The sequence below is a fragment of the Calidris pugnax genome, unplaced genomic scaffold, assembly GCF_001431845.1.
Source record: "Calidris pugnax isolate Ruff unplaced genomic scaffold, ASM143184v1 scaffold75, whole genome shotgun sequence".
NCBI classification, from domain to species: domain Eukaryota; kingdom Metazoa; phylum Chordata; class Aves; order Charadriiformes; family Scolopacidae; genus Calidris; species Calidris pugnax.
In genome coordinates, this window is record NW_015090908.1 from 1,496,990 (window position 1) to 1,513,751 (window position 16,762).

General features: G+C 47.0%; 1 protein-coding gene across 1 annotated transcript in view; it reads left to right on the forward strand.

Annotated features, from left to right (window-relative positions):
• The window catches only part of HDAC4 (histone deacetylase 4), a 283,789-nt gene that overhangs the window by 167,469 nt on the left and 99,558 nt on the right, over positions 1-16,762 (forward strand). The window contains exons 9-11 of the mRNA XM_014949239.1: positions 7,039-7,155; positions 7,245-7,443; positions 12,809-13,038. Of these exons, the coding sequence (XP_014804725.1) occupies positions 7,039-7,155; positions 7,245-7,443; positions 12,809-13,038 (546 nt within the window). The remainder of the gene's footprint in view (positions 1-7,038; positions 7,156-7,244; positions 7,444-12,808; positions 13,039-16,762) is intronic.

A 16,762-nucleotide genomic window follows, 5' to 3' on the forward strand; every position in this document is an offset into this window, starting at 1 on the left:
CACAGCCAACAAAGAGCAACAAGACTCTTTTTTTTTGTTTTTTAAATAGTCTCTTTGCTGTTTTGCTGGAGGTACTTGCAAGGCTCGAAATAGCAGAATAGTATGTACTGAATAATGCCACAAAGGAAATAATATTATTTTTTTTTAATCCCCCAAATTGTAACAAGTGGCTTTTATTTCTCTTGGGGCATCCTGCAGCGATTAGGAGACTGCTGCAGCCTGAGCCATTGCAGCTGCTGGGAGATCCCTCTGGCACTGGGCAAATCCTGTGCTTGGGGAAGAGGAAAGTTCAGGGGAAAAAAAAAAAAAAAAGTTTTAATGTTATTTACCTTCCAAAATAAAAGGAGAAACACACTGGAATCTGTGCCATATACCAGGTGAGAGACCTTCTGAGGGAAATTTTCTGCCTGTTGCGATTCCATGCTCTGTTTCTGTTTGTTGTTATTTCTGCCTCATTAATGGGGAGGCTTTGATTTCAGCCTGGTCATCCCTGTGATTCTGGTTACTGAGTTCACAGGGACCGTGTTGATAAAATGAGACTCTGAGAGGATTTAGTGTTTGGGTGATAACAGAATTATTTGGGGGGATTAACTCTGCCATGGGTCTTTTCAATGAGAAAGTGGAGAAGACTTACCAAAAGAAAAAAAAAAATAAAATGCAGTGATTTGAGACAGGTTTGCTGGTTTGGACCCTGTAAAGTTTTTGCCTGATTTTTGTAAAAAATGCTCAACCCTACAGTTCCAGGTCACTCAGGCAGCTTTTGTATCTCTTAAACGATTTAATTTGCCATCCTGGCAAAACGTCATCCTCGTGAGTCAGTCCCTGGGGCAGTTTTGGGGGACCTCGGTGCTGAGATGGTTCCTTGGGTCCAGCATGAAGTCTGATGCAATGTGTGGTGAGAGGGTGTCGTTAGGGTTATAGGCTAAAGAGGGCCAGAGAAGCACTTCTAGAAAAATGAAGCAGAACCATCCAACATCCTCCAGTTTGGCCTCTTCAAGCCTTCCGTGTCTTTTATTATCTTGCAATCATATTTAAAGTTATTAATGTACTATCAGAGAAACCCCCATGAGGAGAAGCTATAAATATATTAAGTAGATACTTGGGCAGACCATTTGAAAGTGTTTGTCAGTATTTTAAGAGCCCTGGGAAGATTTAGGGGGGGAAAATGGGGAGGAGGAGGGTTGCTTTCCTCCAAAACAAAACTCAAGAGGTTATTATCTGTCTAAATACCATCAAGGAGATTGTTTGTAATGCTGAAAGTTGATTTTGGATGTGTTTCTAGACTCTGCATGCAACAGTGCTCCTGGATCTGGTCCCAGCTCTCCAAACAACAGCTCCAATAACATAAGCACCGAGAACGGAATTGCAGGATCAGTCACAAGTATCCAAGCAGAGGTACAGAGCCCTTCCTCACTCTTGATTTTTAATGCTTGTGTTTCTAATCAGTTTTTGCAGAGTTTTAGCAATTTGGGCGTACAAACCGGTGCGCACCACGCTTGCAAAAAAAAAAAAAAAAGGAACCCACTAAAAAAACCCCCCAAAAAACCACCCAGATCGTGTCTTGGAGCAGGCTTTGGGAATTACCTCTCGGTCTTCCTCACTCTTGATTTTTAATGCTTGTGTTTCTAATCAGTTTTTGCAGAGTTTTAGCAATTTGGGCGTACAAACCGGTGCGCACCACGCTTGAAAAAAAAAAAAAAAAAGGAACCCACTAACAAAACCCCCCAAAAAACCACCCAGATCATGTCTTGGAGCAGGCTTTGGGAATTACCTCTCGGTCTGGCTGACAGGATGATCTGTTTGTTCAATCTGGGTTGAGCCAGCTCACAAGCTGCTTGTGGTAACTTGTAGAGGTTGTGTTGTGAGGAGAGAGTAAAAATAAAAGTGATTTAGCAAGGTGGAGCATGAAGAGTGTTTCCTGCTCAAATGTGAGTATGGTAAAATTTGGGGAACCTGTTCTCATATATTGTATATCGGGTGAATTTTTTGTGTGCAGTAATTTCGTCTAAATATGACCAAACCCTGAGTACCCAGACCCCTGAGGCAGCAGATAGGGGTGAGGAGCAGAATGAAGCCCCCATAATCCAAGGGGAGATGGTGAGGGACCTGCTCCAACACCTGGAGTCCATGGGACTGGATGGGATCCCCCCGCGGGTGCTGAGGGAGCTGGCAGAAGGGCTCACTGAGCCACTTGCCATCATTTACCAGCAAACTGGGGAGGTCCCAGCTGACTGGTGTCTGGCAAATGTGACGCCCATCCACAAGAAGGGTCAGAAGGATGATCCGGGGAACTCCAGGCCTGTCAGTCTGACCTCGGTGCCTGGGTAGGCCATGGAACAGACCATCCTGAGTGCCATTATGAGGCGCATGAAGGACACCCAGGTGATCAGGCCCAGCCAGCACGGGTTCATGGAAGGCAGGTCCTGCTTGACAAACCTGATCTCCTTCTGTGACAAAGTGACCCGCTTGGTGGATGAGGGAAAGGCTGTGGATGTTGTTTACCTGGACTTTGACACCGTTTCCCACAGTATCCTCCTGGAGAAACTGGCTGCCCATGGCTTGGATGGGAGGACTCTCTGCTGGGTTAAAAACTGGCTGGAGGCTGGGCCCAGAGAGTGGTGGGGAATGGAGTCAAATCCAGCTGGCATCCAGTCACGAGTGGTGTCCCCAGGGCTGGGTACAGGGACCCGTTCTCTTTAACATCTTTATCAATGATCTGGACACGGGGATCGAGTGCACCCTCAGTCAGTTCACAGGCAACACCACGTTGGGTAGGAGCGTCGACCTGCTGGAGGGTAGAGAGGCTTTGCAGAGAGATCTGGACAGGCTGGATCGATGGGCTAAGGCCAAGGGGATGAGGTTCAACAAGGGGTCCTGTGTCCTGCCCTTGGGTCCCACCAACCCCCTGCAGCGCTCCAGGCTGGGGGCAGAGTGGCTGGAGCTGCCTGGCAGAAAAGGACCTGGGGGTGTTGGTGGCCTGTGGGCTGAACAGGAGCCAGCAGTTTGCCCAGGTGGCCAAGAAGGCCACCAGCATCCTGGCCTGTGTCAGGAACAGCGTGGCGAGTAGGGCCCGAGAGGTGATTGTCCCCCTGTCCTGGGCACTGGTGAGGCCTCACCTTGAGTACTGTGTCCAGTTTTGGACTCTCACTACAGGAAAGATGGGGAGATTCTGGAGCGGGTCCAGAGAAGGGCAATGGAGCTGGTGAGGGGTCTGGAGAATAAGTCTTATGAGGAGCGGCTGAGGGAGCTGGGATTGTTCAGCCTGGAGAAGAGGAGGCTGAGGGGAGACCTTCTGGCTCTCTCCAACTCCCTGAAAGGAGGGTGTAGCCAGAGGGGGTCGGTCTCTTCTCCCAAGGAACAGGCGATGGGACAAGAGGAAATGGCCTCAAATTGCCCCAGGGGAGGTTCAAATTGGATATTAGGAAAAATTTTTGCACTGAAAGGTTTGTCAAACATTGGAATGGGCTGCCCAGGGAAGTGGTGGAATCACCATCCCTGGAGGTATTTAAAAGATGGTAGACGTGGTGCTTAGACATATGATTTAGTGGTGGGTTTTGTCAGTGTTAGGTTGATGGTTGGACTTGATGATCTGAAAGGACCCTTCCAACCTCGGCAATTTTGTGATTCTAAAACAGGTTTGGGCTTCTTCTTCCCAAATTGTCATTTAGAGCTCAGAAGGACTTCTTATGGAATAAATGTAAGCCCTTACTGCTTTCTAATTTTGTGTAGATCTTCACTTAATTTTTCTTTCTAGTGCAGTGTAACAGCATTTAATATAGGCAATATGCCTTCTACTCCACCTTCTCCTCTGCCAAATTATCCAACACATATCTACATCTGCTATAGTCTACTGTAGACTTTGCAAGATTGATAAGTCTTGAAAAGATTAAGATGGTGTAAGGTGGAATCTTCGCTTGACACTGAGGTGCACACCGACCACTTAGTAGTTTGGAACAGACCTGGGGAAAGGTATCTTACCTACGGGGTTATTTATCATGTTTGCAGAACTGAAGCTTGGCTGAGCTGAGGGCACTTCTTAGGTACATCTGGGTTAGCCCCAGGAAGACTAGTGCTGAGTTACCAGTTCTGCTGATTTCAGGAGCTGTGAATCTTATCTATACTTAGCAAACTGCAAATCTCCAAGTACTGCTGGTGGAAAAACTAGAGGATTCGACAATTTCTTGTAATAAAAATAGATATATGTCTCTTTGCTTCTTAGTTTGCTGGGTCACCTCTTGAGCCAATTCAGATATGTTGAAAGACAGTATCTGAGTTCATTATTTAAGTTGCAGTGCTTACCTTCAGTGTGGAAAGACTACAGCTCTCTGCCTCCTTTTCAAGTAGACAATATCTATTTTTAACTACTGTTTTTTAAATCTAAAGGTTTTTCCATCTCTGAAAGGTACATGATCTTCATTGCCAATGCAGTTGATACGAGACTATAAAAAGTACTCGCCTGCAGATTAAAATTGTACAGGCTGAAATTGTTCTCTTCTGTGCAATTCAAAGAATGTTTGTGTACAGCCCGTAGATGGGATCTGTGTGTTTAAAGTGATGATAACGCCGCTAAATATCACACGCTGGTAGCATCAAGCTGCTGCTTTTTTCTCTCAGTTGTTTTTAAAACAAACCCCCAGGAGATAATCTGAGGCACAACTACGGAGTATTGATTGTTCGCAGAGAAAATGGCTGTAGTTTTGTTTCATTTATGGTATCAGTGAAATATTTCGTTACGCCGCTAACAATAACTATCTTATTCTCAATGTGGCATGCTAGCATTATGTAATTTAAATTAAAGCAAAATTGCCAGAAGTGCTCCAAATCACTTGGAAGAAGTGGTGTGTGGGTATGCGCAATCACATGCCCTTACCAGGTGTTGCTCAACTGCAAAATGCTCCCTGCAGATTTCCTCCTTTGGGGCAGCAAATTGTCAACTGGGATCTTAAAAACAGATTTCCTAATTTTACGGGAGAACTGATTGCGATGACATTAATGAAAGCAAAAGAAAGCCCAAGGAAATAAGGAAAAATTCACTTTGCAGATGAAATTTGGCACAAGGTTGTATGAAAACTAGCTGACACCCCCTCTCCCCAAAAAAGGTTGCTGCAAGTTTTTTAAAGTCTCATCTTAGAGTCCTGAACGGAGAAAAATGGGCTTTTATTATCCGTTGTGCTAGATCTACAACCAAAGAAATAACCTGCAAAGTATCATACGGGACTATGAATTTAAATCTGAAATGTATAAAGCTATTTTTCAGATCTGTTACATTGATATAGATTGTTCCATAGTATAATATTAAGTTAATCATAATCCCTTCTTTCATAATAGCACCTGAGTTAAACAGTAGAAATGCTACAGAATGTAGTTTTGAAATTTAACCTCTATTTTATTTCAGTTGGAAAATCACCTACAGAGAATTCAGGGTGATCAGAACACTTGTTTCCTAACAGCAAAATTGGGCAGTTTAAAATAATGTAATTTTTATAATCCGTTTTCTAGCGCATGTTTCAAGTCGGTCTTGTTTTGAAATTAGAGGTATTTTTGTGTAAGTGTTCCTGCTTTAAATGGCCATAATATAATGCAGTAAATCTTGCATTTCACCCTGAAAATCAGGAAATAGCTACATAAATGCAGCCTTAAGGTTTTTTTGACAGATTTTTTTTTTTTTAAAGTCTGATTTAAGCTGAAGTACACCAGTAAATAGCATAAATTGCCTGCGATTTGCTGGAGAACAACAGCCTTGTAATGCCTTTTTTTTTTTTTTTTTTTTTTTTTTTTAGGTAACCTGGTTTAGCTTTAAAAGGGCAAATACCTGAGGAGGAGAAGCAAGTCATTAAATATTTGCAAAGTTTTTTTTTTAAAGTCTGATTTAAGCTGAAGTACACCAGTAAATAGCATAAATTGCCCGCGATTTGCTGAAGAGAACAACAGCCATTGTAATGCCTTTTTTTTTTTTTTTTTTTTTACCTGAGGAGGAGAAGCAAGTCATTAAATATTTGCAAAGGCTCTTTGCAGTGGCGCTGCGTGAAGGCTGAGGAGAAGTGGAGTTCTGGTGAGGGTGCAGGGGTGAGACCTGGCCTCAGTACTGAGCCCTGTGGGACACCACTCGTCCAGTCACGAGTGGTGTCCCCAGGGCTCAGTACTGGGGCCAATTCTCTTTAACATCTTTATCAATGATCTGGACGAGGGGATCGAGTGCACCCTCAGTCAGTTCGCAGACGACACCATGTTGGGTAGGAGTGTCGACCTGCTGGAGGGTAGAGAGGCTCTGCAGAGGGATCTGGACAGGCTGGATCGATGGGCTAAGGCCAAGGGGATGAGGTTCAACAAGGGGTCCTGTGTCCTGCCCTTGGGTCCCACCAACCCCCTGCAGCACTACAGGCTGGGGGCAGAGGGGCTGGAGCTGCCTGGCAGAAAAGGACCTGGGGGTGTCGGTGGACAGTCGGCTGAACATGAGCCAGCAGTGTGCCCAGGTGGCCAAGAAGGCCAACAGCATCCTGGCCTGTGTCAGGAACAGCGTGGTGATAGGACCCGAGAGGTGATTGTCCCCCTGTACTGGGCACTGGTGAGGCCCCACCTCGAGTATTGTGTCCAGTTTTGGGCCCCCTACCCTAAAAAAGCCATCGAGTTGTCAGCCATTGGAATGGGCTGCCCAGGGAGGTGGTTGAGGCCCCATCCCTGGAGGTGTTCAAAAGACGGGTTGATGTAGTGCTGGGAGGTCTGGTTTAGTGATGATGCTCCTTGTTTGTTGTGTGGGTGTCTATTTTTGTCAGTGAGGTTGACGGTTGGACAAGATGATCTTTAAGGTCCCTTCCAACCTAGAAGATTCTGTGATTCTGTGATTCCAAGAAAGTTCAAATGAGCTGTGCAGGGTCTGTCTGTAAGGCAGGGATGTTGGTGGCATTTGCAGAAGGAGATCTTGTGCCTGTGTTGGCTATCCCAGTTTTGTCACCTGTGCCTGGATCTGAATCTTTTGAGTCCTTGATCTGATCTAGGGATGCTCTCTCACCAGGACAATGTTCTCCATTTTGTTTCCAGACCAGCCTGGCTCACAGACTTGTCAATCGTGAAGGCTCAGTGACACAGCTTCCACTCTACACGTCTCCTTCTTTGCCCAACATCACGCTAGGACTGCCTGCGACTGGCCCTTCCAGTGTAAGTTGGGTGGGGGGATGCAGCCTTCGAAACGCTGCTGCCACCCATTTATCCCTTAATGAGCAGTGCCACCAATTATGTGTTCGCAGGGAGGGTCAGCACAGCAGGACGCAGAGAGACTCGCTATCCCAACCTTACAGCAGCGGATCTCTTTGTTTCCTGGCACCCACCTCACTCCCTACTTGAGCACTACAACGTTGGAAAGAGACGGGGGAACCGCACATAACCCTCTCCTGCAACACATGGTCTTACTGGAACAGCCAACTGCACAAACTCCTCTCGTCACAGGTGAGTGCTCCACAGATAACGTGCCAAACTCAGTCCCAGCTGAGGGGAAAAGAGAGCAGGTGACATCTGTGGGGGTGTTTTTTTGGTCAGGTGTTCTCTCGTATGAAAGAGATGCTGCATGGTCTGTACATTCTGTAGGTGTAAAATACATAACCTCTAGGATGTGTTTGCTGATAACATCGAATAGCGGAGGCATTTGCAAAACCAGAGGTTGCCTACCTCATCCAGAGACATGGGGAAGCTCTCTTGTCATTTTGGGGGAAGTAAGAATAAAAATAAACTCTATTTACTTCCATAAGTAAGGACTAAGTTTGTAGGTCACAATTTAAAAGTATATAGTTAAGCTGGAGACAAAAACATTGTGTCTTACGATTACCCTTCCTGTTTATCACGGATATATGTTCACTGTATATGAAAGGCGTGCATTTGCAAAATCTCAAATTAAAATACTCGCTTTTCATCGTTATTATAAATGGCAAAAACACGACAAAATCAGCTGCGTTCAGACAGATTGTATTTGTTTGTATACGTTACATTTTCAGTGTGCTAATTGCTTCGAATCATTCTCTGTGTCATATTTTCAGAATTAAATACCTGTGGGAAGGCATGTTTCTATAAATAGGGTCTATTCAAAGCAACAATCCCCAGTAGGTTGCGTCTCGCAGTGTGTAACGTTGGGACAAAAGGTGTTCCACGTAAGTTATAGAGGTGATCATTTTTATTTATTTCCTTCCATTTTTGATGGAGACTCTTGAGAGACGTCAGTCGCTGAAGCATGACAGCCTAGCTCTGGCTTGGGTTGTTTCTGGTTAGACCTTCATATCCCACACGTGGGATTATTAGCAGGTACCTATGGGGAAGCAGAGGCACGGCAGTGGGATGCTCAGCCAGCACTCTTCAAGCCAGGAGAGTGGTACGTGCAGAATTTTGCCTAATTTTCTGTTGCCTCTTTCTGCCATGGCTTCCATGGCACGGAGAGGTTACCCAGAGTTAGTACATGATTTGATGGGTGGACTGTTCAGTGGATAAGGATAAGTGGATAAGTGGTGTTCCTCAAGGGTCCGTGCTGGGGCCAATACTGTTTAACATTTTTATCAATGATATAGACAGGGAGATTAAAGGCACCATCAGCAAGTTTGCGGACGATACCAAGCTGTGTGGTGTTGTCGCTACACCAGAGGGATGGGATGTCATCCAAAAGGACCTGGAGAGGCTGGAGAGGTGGGCCCAGGTGAACCTCATGAGGTTCAACAAGAGCAAATGCAAGGTTCTGCACCTGGGCCGGAACAACCCTCACCACCAATACAAACTGGGGGGTGAGGTATTGGAAAGCAGCCCTGAGGAAAGGGACTTGGGGGTGCTGGTGGAGGAGAAGCTGGACATGAGCAGGCAGGGTGCAGCTGCAGCCCAGAAGGCCAATCCCATCCTGGGCTGCATCAAAAGCTGCGTTGCCAGCAGGTCCAGAGAGGGGATTCTGCCACTTTACTCTGCTCTGGTGAGACCTCACCTGGAGTGCTGTGTGCAGGTCTGGAGCCCTCAATAGAAGAAGGACATGGACCTGATGGAGAGGGTCCAGAGGAGGGCCACGAGGATGATCAGGGGGATGGAGCACCTCTGCTACGAGGACAGGCTGAGGGAGCTGGGGTTGTTCAGCCTGGAGAAGAGGAGGCTCCGGGGAGACCTAATAGCAGCCTTCCAGTACCTGAGGGAGCTACAGGAAGGCTGGGGAGAACCTGTTTAGAAAGGCCTGCAGTGACAGGACGAGGGGCAATGGCTTCAAGCTGGAGGGGAACAGATTTAGACTGGAGATGAGGAGAGGGTTCTTCACTGTGAGGGTGGTGGAGCACTGGAACAGGTTGCCCAGGGAGGTGGTTGAGGCCCCATCCCTGGAGATATTCAAGGAGAGGCTCGACGAGGCCCTGGGCAACCTGGTCTAGTTGGGGGTGTCCCTGCTGACTGCAGGGAGGTTGGACTAGATGGCCTTTGGAGGTCCCTTCCGGCCTGGGCAATTCTGTGATTCTATGATTCTATGGGTCTTCACCAGTTGCCCTGTGCCCAAGGTCTCCTGATGAAGAGCCGTTGAGGAAAATTTCCCCTTTTACCTTATCACCAAAACTTTCTTCTCTGCTCATGCTGGCGTTGGCTTTAAAGCCCTCTTAGGAGGAAGTGCTGTTCTGTTTCCTATTATTTGACCTCTCTCAAAGCTTCTCTCCGTTTCCAGTATACTTCCTTTGCTTCCAAGTGCCTTTCTCCTAGTCCCCCTGCTACGGATGGAGTTTTCAGAGTGACTACGATGAGTTATAAACCAAAAATATTCACTATACAACAGAGCAACGAGAAGAAACACACATTCCAGGTGCAGCAACTGAGAGCGAGCGAGCTGACACATGGTCTCAAAAGACCTACTGGCTGCCAAACCACAGTTAGTACTTCGAGTTTCCCTTGCAAGCAAAGTGGAATTTATTGGTGTTCCACTGATAGCCTTCAGCTCTGGAGAAAAATGATCCAGCACGACAGCATGCTTGCTCCTGTGCTGGAAGGTGGACACAAGGATTTGGAGAAACTAGAGCAGAATTCCTTAGCTCTGCTCTTCCTTTTGGGACATCTCTTTCACCTTCACCTGTGTGTTTGGAGTAGGAACAGGGCATCTCTCTGGAAAGCTTTCCCAAGGGGACCTTGGTCATTCACTTGGAGGAAGGTCGTCTTCCGAGGTGTCCTATTCAAACTGTGTAGGATCCCTTCCTCTGCTGTCTCATTTGAACTTTTGGTAAGAAGAACTGTGCTGTAAGGGAAACGGACCACGTCTTTCCAAATTATTCATCTATTCATAGGCACACAGACATATGTTTGTGTGTACGTGCACACACATTTATAGAAACATGAATTTATAAAAGAATATACACTTTTACATTATCATTTTCAGAAAAGTGAATGGAGAGAGAAACTTGATGAATCTTTCCCCAAGAGGAGAGGCTTTTAAATGAGTCAGTTTCCTCTACGTAGGGCAGTTCTGTGAATCAGTGGGGAAAGGAGGTGACATCCTGGGACACAAATGTCAAGGTGTCTCTTACCCACTGCACTGAGTTGGCTACAGACTTCTGAGCAGTTCCTCTCTCTTCTCAGTGGAAGACTGAAGAAAGAGAAAACAAAACTCCTCTGACCCTTGAACTGGGCAGTATTTCTGAATGTTGCTAACCACTGGAGCAGTCTTTAGTTTGTTTTATGCAATGAGGTAAAGCAAAAGACTGCTTTTTTTCCCTAGAAGTACGTGAAGCCTTATCCACCTTAGGGAGGCAGCATTTCACACCAGGGATGCCTTTCTATCTCAAGGTGTAACTAGCAAAATTATAGAATCATAGAATGGTTTGGGTTGGAAGGGACCTTCAAGATCATCCAGTTCCAACCCCTCTGCCATGGGCAGGGACACCTCCCACTAGAGCAGGTTGCTCCAAGCCCCATCCAGCCTGGCCTTGAACCCCTCCAGGGTTCAAGCTTCTCTGGGCAACCTGTTCCAGTGTCTCACCACCCTCACAGCAAAGAATTTCTTCCTAATATCTAATCTAAATCTCCCCTCTTCCAATTTAAAACCATTACCCCTCATCCTATGGCTCCACTCCCTCATAAGGAGTCCCTCCCCAGCTCTCCTGTAGGCCCCCTTTAGGTACTGGAAGGGGCTATAATGTCTCCCTAGACCCTCCTCTAGGTTAAGGAAAGGCTTCTCCTCAGGTTCTCCACCCTTGTGTTAGGTGAGTGTCTTCATGTCCCAGCTTTCTAAGAAGTATGTAAAGTTACGTTTTCGGAGAGCAGACTACAAACTGGCTAACCCCAAGAAGAACTAAAAAGACAAGATACTTCGTAAAGATGTGTCCTTACCGGAGCTCAGATGGGTACTTCACATGGTAGTCATCAGAGACACCCAAATCGCCAAGGGCATGTGAATAATGCAAGCTACCCCAAAATAAGCTTATGTTTTCATTAACTTACTATAGCATGTATACACAGGACAGTGATGGAAACAATTCTACCTATTCAGCATCCTGGCCTGTGTCAGGAACAGCGTGGGGAGGAGGGCCCGAGAGGTGATTGTCCCCCTGTTCTGGGCACTGGTGAGGCCTCACCTTGAGTACTGTGTCCAGTTTTGGGCCCCCTACCATAAAAAAGACATCGAGGTGCTGGAGCGGGTCCAGAGAAGGGCAACAAAGCTGGTGAGGGGTCTGGAGCACAAGTCTTATGAGGAGAGGCTGAGGGAGCTGGGGGTGTTCAGCCTGGAGAAGAGGAGGCTGAGGGGAGGCCTTATTGCTCTCTCCAACTCCCTGAAAGGAGGGGGTAGAGAGGTGGGGGTCGGTCTCTTTTCTCAAGTCACAGGCGACAGGACGAGAGGAAATGGCCTCAAGTTGCCCCAGGGGAGGTTCAGGCTGGATATTAGGAAAAATTTTTTCCCTGAAAGGGTTCTCAGGCATTGGAATGGGCTGCCCAGGGAGGTGGTTGAGGCCCCATCCCTGGAGGTGTTCAAAAGACGGGTTGATGTAGTGCTGGGAGGTATGGTTTAGTGATGGTGCTCCTTGTTTGTTGTGTGGGTGTCTATTTTTGTCAGTTAGGTTGATGGTTGGACAAGATGATCTTTAAAGTCCCTTCCAACCTAGAAGATTCTGTGATTCTGTGATATTTTTCATCTTGGCCTCTAACTTATGTTCTTTCTACAGAAATAGTGAAGCCTGATGGCTCCCATATACCTGAAATGCTTCAAGGGAGTGCCTTTTTCCAGGGCAAACCTGGAGAGGAGTTTATCACCTGGAAGTTTTCACCCCTAGTCATTTCTACGGGGAGGGGTGTAGCACAGCCAAGGGCAGAAGGGCTTCCCTGTGTGGTCATCCAGAGCGAGAAGCAGCTTCATCAGCATCCATCTTCCTTCAGCATATCTCCTTGTAGGGTATAATTGCTGGATGCTGTGGGGTAGCAGCTTTGGGTTGGTGCTTTCCAAGAACTGAAACAGGGATTACTCCCCAAACCAAGGCAAAGCTTTAAGGCTTTAACTTCTTCAAACTCCTGCCGTGATCTTAATTCACATCACCCACCAAGCGATGGAAGGGGTCTGTGAGGTGTCTCTGGTTTTAAAAAATGCAACATTTCCCCTAGGGTCAAGCAAAGAAAGAATTCAAAAGAAAGCAAAGTATTACTCCGTCCAATGGTAATTAATTGTTATCTGTTCTCTTTTAAGGATGCTTCAGCTGTAAATGGCGAGGTGGCTGGTTTTGACGTTATATATCATTGTCAGCATTAGCGTTACTCAACAGCCGTTTTCTCCCTTCCTTTCTTCTTCCTTTTTTTTCCTCCTCTGCTGTTTTTTCCTCCATATTATCTTCAGACTGGTATCTTTCAGGACTGCCCCTCCATGCACAGTCTCTGGTTGGTGGAGAACGGGTCTCCCCTTCAATACACAAACTCCGTCAGCATCGCCCGCTGGGGCGCACGCAGTCTGCTCCCCTTCCTCAGAATGCCCAGGCCCTCCAGCAGTTAGTGATCCAGCAGCAGCACCAGCAGTTCTTGGAGAAACACAAACAGCAATTCCAGCAACAGCAACTGCACATCAACAAGGTAGGCATGATGCTTTTAAAGTCTTTCTTCTTTATACAGCGCCAATACCAATTTTAGGTGACACTGTTTCGGAGTTTTCTTGCGCGGTGATGGATGGGGTCTTGACCTACGTAACTAACTGGCCTTCATCCTTGAACCTCTTCTTCATGATTTTGAGAAATCAGCAAGCACTTTAGGTGACACTATTTGGGAGTTTCTTGCACGGTGATGGATGGGGTCTTGACCTACATAACTAACTGGCCTTCATCCTTGAAGCTCTTCTTCATGATTTTGAGAAATCAGCAAGGATGTGGGTATCCATCACCGAGGCAAGGATCAATACCTGTGTTCCGGACGGTGGAAAGGCTGTACAGTTCAAACTTCTGGCTTTCCAGTAATATTTTTTAAAGTTGTCATTGCTGCCGTTCATCCACATGAGGATCTTCTGTCAGTTTTGTAGCAGAAAACATAAAATGCTGTCAAGGAATATGGGGAAAATACCCACTGTGTATATATTCTGTTTGAAAGGCAAAAAGAGCAGTAATACAGATTTGAGGGGAAAAAAAGCGTGAGGGATTTCAGACATGACAAGACCAGAAAATAATTGTAAGTGAAGATACTCAGATTTACTGAAGCGTTTTACACTGGAACTACTTTTAGAAAGAGAAAAGCTGTTCCCATCTCCAGTCCCTCTCTTAACTTTGGCCCTGTGTAAAGTGTTATGGTGTCCTGTCCTTTTCTTCTCCTGAAAACAAGGATGGTATTGCTGCAGAGGTTTTGAGGAGCAATTAGATGTGATTCAAAAATGGCTTTGAAGTAAGCGAGCACTTTGTTTATTATCTTGCTTTCTGTAAATTCCTTGGAGAACAGGAGGTGAATAACACATGGCACCGTTCCTAAGTGCCCGGACTTTGCAATTGCTGAGTAGCCAAAATCATCTCTCTGCACATCCCGGTGTTAACAAAAGGCTGCTTTGAGATGATTGCGTTGATACGCATTAAAAAAGACAAAATCTATCCCAGTGTTTTAGCCCTTGGAAGGTAAAACTCACTTTCTATGCGCAAGTGGTCTGGTCACGATGGATGGATGGATGGATGGATGGATGGATGGATGGATGGTCACTGGGATGGATGGATGGATGGATGGATGGATGGTCACTGGGATAGGTGGATGGATGGATGGATGGTCACTGGGGTGGATGGAGCTGTGATGTTTCACCCCAGCTGAGGTTTTCTCCCCAGATGGCAGAAAACCCAGAGGTTTTCTCCCCAGATGGATGGATGGATGGATGGATGGATGGTCACTGGGATAGGTGGATGGATGGATGGATGGTCACTGGGGAGGATGGAGCTGTGATGTTTCACCCCAGCTGAGGTTTTCTCCCCAGATGGCAGAAAACCCAGAGGTTTTCTCCCCAGATGGATGGATGGATGGATGGATGGATGGTCACTGGGATAGGTGGATGGATGGATGGATGGTCACTGGGGAGGATGGAGCTGTGATGTTTCACCCCAGCTGAGGTTTTCTCCCCAGATGGCAGAAAACCCAGAGGTTTTCTCCCCAGATGGATGGATGGATGGATGGTCACTGGGATAGGTGGGTGGATGGATGGATGGTCACTGGGATGGATGGATGGATGGTCACTGGGATAGGTGGATGGATGGATGGATGGTCACTGGGGTGGATGGAGCTGTGATGTTTCACCCCAGCTGAGGTTTTCTCCCCAGATGGCAGAAGATCTGTGTCTGGACTTGCACTATCAAAGGGCTGTTGGGGAAGGGGGAATTTGATCATAATCATCATCACTGTGACATTTTTCTGACTCCTATTTGTACTGTTTTGAGGTTTTCTGAGGGCTTTTCTCAAGGAGTTGCAGTGGTGGCTTGCTTTAAGAGACAAGCAAACCCAGTAGTAGGTTTCAGGCTTGTGAGGACAAGTTCAATGGCAGGGGCGGGCCTTTCTGATTGCTGCAGTTTAATTTATGGTGGAGGTTTCTCCAAATATTTTCATTGTTCCAGTCCTATGAGAAAATACAACTACTGGGAGCTGGATTTAAAAAAAAAAAAAAGCCAAAAAAAAACCCCCAACCCAAACAAAACACCACCACAACCCCCCCCACCCCAAAAAAAACCCACTTTGTTTATGGACTTGAGCTAAGGCAGGATGATTACACAAGTTACTGACGTCAATCATGTACTTCTGGAGAGCTGCCACCACGCACCGCCTGTGCCAGCCCCTGGACCTCATTCAGCCCCTCACACTGGGGTGGTGGTGGGGGAGCTGCTGCCACCGTGGAAATTTCCCTTACCCCCTCCTTCCAAAAGTGCTTCACGAACCAGGCTCATCAAGCCCGGGGTGCTAGGTAGGGTTTCTTTGTTCGGAACTAAACGTCAGCTCCACGGTTTGTTCGTTTGAGGGTGGGTTTATTATTTTTTTAAAGCTTTTCTGTTGCCAGCACTTCGCCGTGAGATACCCATGGAGCTCATTCAGGCTTTTGCAAGGGACCTCCCAGGAGCTGGAAAGCCTGTGCCACCCCAAGTCCTCCTCCAGTGCTCCCAATTTGGGCTTTGTTAGAGCTGGGATCCGTCGCATCCCTATCGGAGAAGCAGGAGGGGGGGGAGTGTAATTAAACTGTGTGATTGCACAGGGGCGATTTCCCCCTGTTTGGTTTTTATATAAGTAACGAGCTGAAGTTTTCTCAGTGCGTGTGGCAAATCCATCCCGTGGGACAGCATCCAAGCCCTGACTTGGAAAAAGGCTTTTCCCAGACACACGGATATTTTAAGACCCTTCTGTGTAGGAGATTAAGGGCACAACTGAAAATAATGTCATAGATTGCTGCCTTTTAATTATTAGCAGAACTGACAGCGCTGGTTAAGGTTGTATTGGGCTTCCTGTAAATAATATGCTTTCAATTGCTCGTGATTTTTCCAAACTTGAAGATGTTGGCCTTAAACCTTCCCTGTTAGGTGTCTACATCAGATGGGATTTTTGAGAAGATTGCAGCCAAAACAAGTCTGGCTGTTTCCAAGAAGGCAACTAAGGAATAAGACGTTGTTTTGGTCCCAATTAATAAGAATAATCATCTAGGGGATTCGGCTGTGAAGCTACGGTGCTGGAGGCTTTGGAGCAGTAACTTGGGGTTGGACCAACAAGGACAAAGCGGGTGACTGGGGAGGGAAGGAGAGGACAGAGGGATGGGTTGGGTGGGACAGGTCCAAAGGAGGGACAGGGCTCCTTGGGGTGACCGGAGGGGACAGTGCTCCCCTGGGGTGCAGTCCCTTGTTGGCTGAACATGAGCCAGCAGTGTGCCCAGGTGGCCAAGAAGGCCACCAGCATCCTGGCCTGTATCAGGAACAGCGTGGGGAGTAGGGCCCGAGAGGTGATTGTCCCCCTGTCCTGGGCACTGGTGAGGCCTCACCTTGAGTACTGTGTCCAGTTTTGGGCCCCCTACCATAAAAAAGACATTGAGGTGCTGGAGCGGGTCCAGAGAAGGGCGACAAAGCTGGTGAGGGGTCTGGAGCACAAGTCTTGTGAGGAGAGGCTGAGGGAGCTGGGGGTGTTCAGCCTGGAGAAGAGGAGGCTGAGGGGAGACCTTATTGCTCTCTCCAACTCCCTGAAAGGAGGGTGTAGAGAGGTGGGGGTCGGTCTCTTCTCCCAAGTCACAGGCGACAGGACGAGAGGAAATGGCCTCAAGTTGCGCCAGGGGAGGTTCAGGCTGGATATTAGGAAAAATTTTTTCACT